Source organism: Hevea brasiliensis, chromosome 11 (genome assembly GCF_030052815.1).
Source record: "Hevea brasiliensis isolate MT/VB/25A 57/8 chromosome 11, ASM3005281v1, whole genome shotgun sequence".
Classification (NCBI taxonomy): Eukaryota; Viridiplantae; Streptophyta; class Magnoliopsida; order Malpighiales; family Euphorbiaceae; genus Hevea; species Hevea brasiliensis.
Window position 1 is genome coordinate 15,400,112 of NC_079503.1, and position 10,033 is coordinate 15,410,144.

The following is a 10,033-nucleotide window of genomic DNA, read 5'->3' on the forward strand; positions in this document are numbered from 1 at the left end:
GGAACTCCTTACCTATCTTATCCCGGATTGCTATCTCATATTGCTCAACAAATTGCTTTAACAAATTGTTTAACATGACCCTAGAGTTCATATAACCACCAAAATAAGAGTGCATTCTTTCACTTCATTGTGTTGATACCATTCCAACCAAAAATCTGTGATTCAAGTAAATGGGAACCCAATTCTCTCTCTTAGAATAAAGCTTTATTAGCCATTCATTCTTTTTCATGCTGTGCTCGTCAGAAAATTATTCCAATTACTCACAAGCATCTCAATACTTACGCTGTCATAAATCACTACTTTAAACTCACAGAATATGCTTTCATAATCATTTGCAACCCTAAACTTTTCAGGCACTTTGCATAAAATATGTACTAAGCAAAACCTATGTCTTGTTTATGGCATTACCTCCTTGATAGCTTTCCTCATGCCTTCACATTGATATGTTATGATGGCATTAAGATGAACGCCCCCCAATGCTTCAATCCATGTACTGAACAACCATTTGAAAGTGTCTGCATCCTCAGAATTGACTGACCATGGTGATTTACTCCCAAGATTATAGCAAAAGGCATTCTATATTGGTTAATAAGGTATGTTGTGTCAAAACTCACAACATCATGGAATTCTTAATAAGTAGTTCTGCCATGAGGATGAACTCATAAAACATTACATAGCCTGTTGTCACTGTCAAGCTATATTAAATAGAAAAACTTGCAATTTTTTGTTGCATGGTCATAAATAACTTTCTAATTGTCTCCGCATCACCATCACCTAACCCCAGCCTCCTCTTATTTTCAATGAAATTCCTACAATCTTTTGCCAAGCAACTCAGATTCTTTGGCCCACCCACTTCCACTTCGAGCATCCTAATGCTTTTGGAAGCCCTTATGCCACATATGTCATTAGCCTCCAAAACTCTCTTCATATTAGGTGTCAGTTTCCTATGACCATGCATAAACCTGTACATGAAGGTTCTAGATCATGATTGTGTCCTGATATAGTTTTATGACCTCCCACATTCTGTTGTCTGTTAGAACAACATTTATCCTTGCAGGACAGTCAATTCTTTTTTATGACTTATTAGCTTTTGATTTTCTTCCCCTATCACAATTGATACAGTAATATTTTCGGCACTTTGAACATGATTTTTTTCTACGACACTAAAACCTTGCAATCTTGCGTGCTCCTAATAAAACTCAAACATACTATCCACACATGGAAACCACATAATTGGTCATGGACCTTCATCTATAGAATTATGTTGAACATCCTCGATAGAATTCCCCTCTTGCATACCTTCATTCATTGCAGTTTCACTCATGTCAACACCTTCAACATCTTCATCATCTTTTTGGCAAAAAATATGAGGACTGTTCTCCATGGAGTTCACTTCCTTGCTTCCTACATTTATGAGTTTTCATTCATGCCAGTATCTTCATCAACTATGTCATCTTCTTCATCTTCAATACATCTGAATACATCATCAACTACCCTCCTATGCATTATTTCGTTTGTCACTTTCATCTTGAAAGAGTTATATAAATCAGCAGATTCAAAACAAGATTATTATTCTTTTAGTAGTTCCATTTGAGATTATTTCATTCTAATATATTGCTTTCATTGTAATATTTGTTAGACTTCTTTTATTTAATGCAAAATGACAGCTCTTTTTGAGGCCTACAATTTGTATAACTTCACTTATTATTCTTTTGGAACTATCACAATCAATATTTATGAGTTAGCTAGCAAATTTTTTAACTTTAATGAGCAACAATAGCATCAAGTTTGGTTCAACATTTTTCCTCCCAATATTCCCTCCATTCATTTGAAGGGTAAGTTGGACAATTTATATTCATTTGTGCCATTCGTGTCAATTTTTTTTGGTGCTAAAAAGCATTTCCAAATTACAAATATACAAAATTTAAGAATAAATTTCAACAAAACTCATCTCATAACAAATTTGAAAAACAAAATAAAGTTTGAGGTTATCGAATTAAACTAAAATAATAAAAAATTAAATTGAATTGAACCAAATTTATTTTATTTTATTTGTCAGCTTTATATAAAAAGGCCATACGCTACCTTAGCATTTAACGATGTGGTTTCCTTACCTTAGCATTTAACGATGTGGTTTCCTTACTTTGCCCTATCCTGTAGTCAATGTCTAATCACTAATTCATCTAAACAAATCAATCTCACAGTTAAAAAAAAAAAAAGAAAAAGAAAATCTCATCCAAAAATTACAAAGTTAAAATTCAAACGATAAATATAAAAATTTTAATAACAAAATTCTGTAAAATCCTCATCTTATGACAAATTTCAAGAATAAAATACAGCTTGAGGCTACTTGATATGAAGCAGATCTGGAATGAAGAAGAACAGAGGGAGAATCAGAAACACAAAGGGAAACAGGTTACAAGAGCCCATTAATATAGAAAAATATTTAAATTATTTTTACCAATTGAATCATTTACTTAAATTGATTATTAAAATTAAAACTAACGTAAACATTTAAAAATTAAAATAATAAAATTAAAAAAATTATTTAAAACTGAAAAAGCTTGCAACAAATTTCAATTTTTTTTTCTGTCATTTGTTTTTTTTTTTTTTTTTTTGGTAGCTCCTTTTTATTATTTTTCATTGCTACAGATTAAGAGGTACAGTGGAAGAGCATGGCGAAATCAAATAAAAAAAAAAGGAAAATTTTGCTTTGAGCCTGTGACTGATGAATAACAGAAATCTCGATCGACTGACTACCGAGTCCGAGAATTTTTTTTTTATTATTAATCGATAATTGAGATAAAAGTCTGCCAACTGGAACTCAGGAGAACGATAAGTCGTACTCTTTTTCACGTTTTTAACCGACATTCAATCAGGGCACTCGCAATACACGACATCTCTTCAGGAAGTCAATTGAAGGTGATGTGATCTAATTGAATAATTTGCAAAAATCCAAAATGATTATTACGAAGCAAAATTCTGCAATAAAATAAAAGAATAAATAAATTTTCATGCATGAACAATCAGCTGCATCATCATAAAAAATAATATAATTTACCAAATTAAGAGATTTAATTTCTTTAACCTTTTTAATTCATGTATAAATAAGTTCATACATATCTTCTACAAATTAATTAAGCATTATATATAAAACAAATTAATTAATTTTATAAGATCAAATGCCTGCAAATATTTCAAGAGCATCATCGCTCAACTTGGAAGCATAGTATGAAATATAATCTGCGAAAATGAAGGGCCTGTAGAGAAGAGGATGCTCTTTGTCCACAAGTTCGCTGGGCACTTCAATCATTGTTTCCTCTTTTGGCATTGAAAACAGCCCGCAAGAATACCTGTCTTTGTCTCCTCTCACCACCACCCTATGCCTAGCTGCTTGAAGCCTCCCATTGCTCCATACCTAGCTTCGACCAACAACAATTAATAATCTTTGTATGCACTTGGGACATATGTACACGCTAAGGTTAAAAGCTTTTCATGCTACTAAGGTTAAAATTACCTTGAGTGCTTCACCAACAATGACTACTAGAGCATCTCGGGGAACCATTACTTGAGCCCAGTTTCCATCTTTGATCTGAACCTCGAGACCCTGAACTTCATTTTGACATAAGATGGTGATAGCATTTTTGTCAGTGTGAGCTCGTAGAGCAATGGCCTTGTCATCGTCGTCAACTGTGTCACTGTCGCCGCTTGGACGAGCTATATACCTCATCACACGAAATAGACTAGTGCTGTCCTGAATGTGCGAAGCATAATAATTTTCCATGCCAAAGCTCTCAAAAATCATTTTCAGCAACACAAAATTCAGCTCCAGCATCTCCGAGCTCACCACATGAATAGTCTCGCTATAGAGTATGAGAAAATGTTATATTTAATAATATAATTTTATTTAAAAGAAAAAAATAAAATAGGTCCATTCTTTTCCTTTTTAGTTGGAATCCCTATACTAATGAAGTTTAATTTAATGAAACCATCTCTAGAATGAGGAGATTTTGAATTTGAATCTTAATTAAAGTTAAAAAAATATTATCAGATGGAGTTTTGTGATTGGTAATCGACCTATTTGAGATACTGTGGCGATTGATAAAGCTACTGTTAGTAAATGAATGATAAAGAAGGATAGAAATTGATTTTACTGGAGTGTTGCAGTTACATAAAAGCTGAATCTATACATATATCTCTGTGTACTGATTTTCTGCAACGACATGTGCAGTTAGAATCATGGCAATAATCATTTTAAAAGCACTGTAATAAATTCAATCTGTTGCAAGGACAAGCCTCCATTTAATAGGCACTGGCTGACAGGTAGCGAGGGGAGTTTCGTAGCAGCCATTATCATGTCAAAGTAATACAGCTTTTAATGTTATTATCATGTCAAAGTAATACAGCTTTTAATATTACAAGCTCTAAAATTTTATTTTTTTATTATTTTTTAAACTTTTCTCATTAATTTCACGTTGAGTATTAGTAGTAGTTTGATTTTTCTGGGCTGATAGAGACTTGTGTCTTTGGCCAAAAAAAAAAAGAAAAAAAGAAAAAATGGATTCTAGCTAGTTAGCTATAGTGTGTTACAGGTTGGGAAACGAATAAAACATGTGAAAGGCTGGCTTTTGCAAGAAATCACAAGGCAACATTACAATGAGAAAATGGTCTAGCGATAGACTGATTTGCCTAAGTAGAAAAAAAGTCAGACAATTTTTTAAGCATTTGTGAATATGCACACCCATAGAAAATGGCCAAAATAGAAACCATATGATGATAACCCTCAATGCCAAATGAAGAGGGACCATCTTCAAAAGGCATCGCAGCTTCACATGCCCAAAAATGGAATCATGCGATAACCCCTTAATGCCAATTTCAATGGGTTTCTCGTAAAGTTTCTCAAAAATTTTAAAATTTTTAGAAAGTTGGTCATTGTGTTAATTATATTTTCATCAACTGATCAGTGTGTAAGCACAAGGTATAGCAAGTTTCCAAATGCATTGCTATTGCAATCAAAATCGAGAATGTGAAGAACATATAGGAATACTTTTGAGGAGTTTTTAGCTAGAAATTAACTCACCAGAAACTTGTGTTCCCTTCTGGCCACATGAGATTAGTAAAAGCTTCAACTGCTTCAAGCTTCTGTGCATTATCGAGGCCAAAGCTCTCGTAGAAAGGAACAACTGGACTCTTACCAGAGTAGCTGCGATAAGGCTTGGGATTAACGTACTTAGTCTTGGTCTCTTGAGGAAGATCAAATAGTGCCTTGATTCCCATGAACATATCTTCACGCAGGTTTTCAGTGATCTTTTCATACGTCAAAAGGAAGCAACCGTGAGTCTCACATGCCTCTCTAACTTGGTTGCACAGTTCTCTCCAGCTCTTTCTTCCAAATTCTAAGCCTAGTGCCTCATTTGAAAAATCAAGTAATGGTATTTGAGCCACACCCATCTCTATCTCTCTCTCTCTCTCTCGATTTCTTTGTATTATAGTGTTAAGAGGAATTGATCACCCAGAACCATTATATGAGAGGGAAGGGAGGTGAATGTCAAAAGTTGTGATTACTTTTGAACGCAAGTGATTTGGGCACCCACCCAATTTCCCTTTTGTACCGTCAGCGAATAGTAATCATCAATAGTGGTCATTTGTGATAGGATTGGAATTTTCAGATAATCATTCATATGAAATACTATAGCTAATTATTTACTGTAGTATTATTGGAGGGTGCATTTTATGTAAAAATAAGCTTATCAATTATTAAATTATTAAAATTTATATAAAATTATTTAAAGGGTATATAATAAACGTATAAATCTGAATGTAAATATTTGATTTAATAGTTATTAAATTTATTTTCATATAAAATCGAGTTGATAATAGTTATTTTTACATTGTATTTTGATAACTAGACTTATAATTAAAAAAAAATTGTAATAGTCTATTAATTCAATGAAAATCAATATATATATATATATATATATATATGTGTGTGTGTGTGTGTGTCTGTGAGAAGGGAGGAGGGAGCATTGACTTCACTCATATTACCCTTCATTATTTGTAGTAATATAAAGTTTTTAATCCTATTGGTGTTTAAATTCTACTTAATTAAATTTTTATTATAATATAATTTAAAATAAAATTTTATAAAAATAATTTCATGATTTATATTATTTAAAAAAAATAAAAAGTATTTTATTTATATGAATAACTTTTTTAATAAATCTTAATGAATTTTTATATCTATCCTAATTATAATTATTTATGGAAAATTATTTTGATACAATAATATTTAAATTTACGTAAAAACAACAAAAAAATTTTTTGTCAGCCAAACATATGAATTCTTTTATTGATTTTTTTAAATTTTTTTTAATTTAATTTCTTATAAGTTCATTAAAAAAATATTTTACATAAAAATAAATTTATATTTTTAATTATAGATATACTTCTAAAATTCTTAATTATTGATTAATATATAAGTTAATACATTTATTGATAAGCTATATATATATATATATATATAACAATGGAAAAATAGTATAAAAAAATTAATATTTGTTTATTTAAAAAATATTTAACTGTAATATGTAATATATAATAAATTATATGAATTTAAAATTTTTAAATAATTTATAATTATGCATATAAAACAAATTATATATATGAGAAAAAAATTTAAATATATAAATATATACTATTTAAAATATTGAGTTTAATTATAAAATAGTATAATTAATAGGATGACTAGATTTATAATACTAATTTTTTTTTAAATTTTAAAATGATACATTATTAAAATTTAAAATTATTAATGTGTGTACATAAAAAAATAATTTTTTAATATTATAATCTTATCATAACTTGGCAAATAGTGAATACATATTAAAAAAAATTAAGAATCATAATTTAAATATAGAATTGTTATTTTAATTTAATAAATTTTTATTTAAATATGAACACAAATTGATATTTGACATAAAAACAGTTCAAGTTTATATGAATACAAGTATTACATCATTTAATAGAATTTTATTTTTTTATATTTAATAATTTCCTTTATTGAAATTTAACGTTTATTTTTAGAAAAATAATTATAAAAAAATTTAATTTAAAAATACATTATAAGTTAGTTTAATAAAATATTTTACTGTAAATCGAATAATTATTTATATATTTTTACTATAATAATTCAAATTAAAAATAATAATACACTAATGTTAGTAATTTTTTATTTTATTAACATAGATTTTTTATTTTTTATATGAAAAGAAAATTTTAGTTATTAATTATTAGTGTTAATATATTTGTCAATCTTATTTTAAAGTTTTTCTCCATATCATAAGAAAATATGAAATTATTTAAAACATTACATATCAAACAAAAATTAACAATATTACTATTTATTGACATGAGTGTTCACAATTAATTTTAATAAATAAAATTAAAAATCGAATGAAAATAACTAGAAATAACAAAAGAATAATATTATATGAAATTATACCAAATCAAATTTATTTTAGAATTATATATACAAACTCTTAAATGGGATTGAAAAAAATTTAAATTTTTAATGCTAATTATATATGTTTTATAAAAATTATAAAATGTTAAAAGCTAGTTAGTCTTGATAAATTCAACACTTCATTATTGAATAAATTTAGCACGAAAATATATAAACTAACAAAATAATAAATAGTTAAATTTATATATTTATAAAATATTAATTATAAAATTATATTATAATAATAAATTTTTCATAATAAATTTCACTTTTATAATTTTTTATTTTCATTGATATACTTTCGTTTTCATTAACTCAATGTAAAAATTATAGGTGCACATACAACATAAGAGTCATAAAAAAATAAAAAAATTATTATATTATCATAACAATAATCAATATATTATAATAATATTATATTATATAAAAATTAATAAAAAATTTTACATAAAAATATTAAATTATGGATACATACAACGAATGTAGAAAACGTGCAATGCACATTTTGATATGTGTGTGTGTGTGTGTATGTGTATTATGAACTTAGCTACATTTAGTAAAACGTAATGTAATGCAAAGTAATTAATTATGTAATGGAATAAAAGATGTAATGTAATTTAATGATAATTTTTGTTTTAATATTTAATTTATTTATGGTATTAATAATGAGTGATAATAATTACAGTAATTGGTGATCTAGTATTAGTAGTAGCTAAGTGATGGTGATGATGGTGGTAATAGTGATAGTGATAGTGGTAATAGTGGTGGCAATGATAATGGTGACAGGGTTAAAGTGGTGGTGGTGCTGGCAGAGTGGGGGCAGTAATGGTGGTAGTAATGGCCAAGTGGCGGCGGTGGCAATGATAGCTAAGTGATGGTGATGATGGTCAAGTGGTGGTGGTGGTGGCAAAGGCAGTGATTAAGTTGTTGTGATGGTGACAACGTTGGTAGTGATAAGATGGTGGTGGAGGTGGCAAAGGCAGTGGTTAAGTTGTTGTGATGGTGACAGCGTTGGTAGTGATAAAATGGTGGTGGTGGCAATGGTGGCTAGTAGTCGTGGTGGTGGTAGTGTTAATAATAAATGAAAAAAAAAATGAAAATAAGTTATCATGATTACATCTATTATTGTGTGTAATGATCATTATGCTATTTTATGTGTAATTGATTACATTATATCATTGGCATTCCATTACATCAAATTCTTTTGGGTTACTAAACAACGTAATCAAATATGCAATTTAATCACGACTATGTTATAGCTTTGATTACATCATACTAAATATGACCTTAGTATCACCTTTTTATATATGAGTACATCAACAACTACAACTAACTAGGCATGCTCAACACACTTTGCCAGCTCAGCTAACAATCTAACATGCTAAAGATAATTGTCCCATTATCTTTACTATCTTCTAGAATAAATTATAATCCTTCAACACTCCCCCCCCTCCTCCTTTTTTAAAGATGGGGATGGGCTAAGATTAACCAATCCCATGTTGGATAGAAACTAATGAAAAAAAGAATAATTCAAGGCTTTGGTGAACAAGTCAACTAATTGAGACTTGGTAGGGAGATGATAACTGTGAATAAAGCCCTTTTTGGAGCAGCTACCTGACAAAATGGCATGTTTTATCCTCTCATGAAACACTGGATTTAGGGTTGTAAATGAACTAAGTTATTTGTGAGCTACTCAAGGCTTGGCTTGAGTTCAAGCTCTATTTTTAGGCTCATTTAATGAACGTGCCGAACTCAGGGTTTGCAATATTCGACTCATTAAGGCTTGCAAGCTGGCTTGTGAGTAGGCTCATTAAATAGATTTGTGAACAGGCTCGTATATAAAAATATTTATATTAGTTACTGTATTTTATTATATTATAAATATTTATTATTTTATTTATGTATGTTCCAAAAATAATATATTGTTTAAAACTATGGTATAATTAACGTTTAAAATGTATTTTATTGAATATAGTTATTTGTAATTTAAATTCATTTTTTATGAAAATTAAGTTATTTTTTATGTGAGGGCTAATCAAAACTATGTAGCTTGAACTTCATAACCCTAAATCTAAAATTTAATTTATAAATGAGTCGAGCTACTTATGAGCTATTTGAGATTTAGTTCAATAAAAACTTGACTTGGCTTAGCTCATTTAGAGCTCATTTTCTAAACAAGCCAAGCTTGAGCTTATTATTATTCGGCTCAAGCTCAACATAGGCAAGATCAAGCTAGAAAAAATTATGAAGAACCAAGCCTGAGCTCTTCAATGCTTGATTTGGCTCTGTTCGTTTACACTTTTAACTAGATTCTCAGATATGTGCATAGCAGCCTTATTGTCACAATACAATGGGATAGGAAAAGAAAGTGGAAGTTGGAAATCTTTAAGCAAACAAGAAATCCACTGAAATTCACATATAGTGGAAGTCATACTTCTATACTCTACTCAGCTGAAGATCTGCTATTGGTTGTTTGCTTTTTTGATTTATGGGAAATAAGGGCAAAACCAAGAAATACACAATACCTTGTTA

At 29.0% G+C, this 10,033-nt stretch overlaps 1 protein-coding gene across 1 annotated transcript; it reads right to left on the reverse strand.

The window, feature by feature from the left end:
• Positions 1-3,031: 3,031 nt before the first annotated feature.
• On the reverse strand, positions 3,032-5,475 carry LOC110662099 (probable 2-oxoglutarate-dependent dioxygenase AOP1). Its single transcript, XM_021820972.2, has 3 exons — positions 5,081-5,475; positions 3,518-3,863; positions 3,032-3,418 (listed from the first exon to the last, which is right to left on the reverse strand). The coding sequence occupies exons 1-3, from the start codon at positions 5,449-5,451 to the stop codon at positions 3,179-3,181; spliced, it is 957 nt and encodes a 318-aa protein (XP_021676664.2). The 5' UTR covers positions 5,452-5,475; the 3' UTR covers positions 3,032-3,178.
• Positions 5,476-10,033: the final 4,558 nt, after the last annotated feature.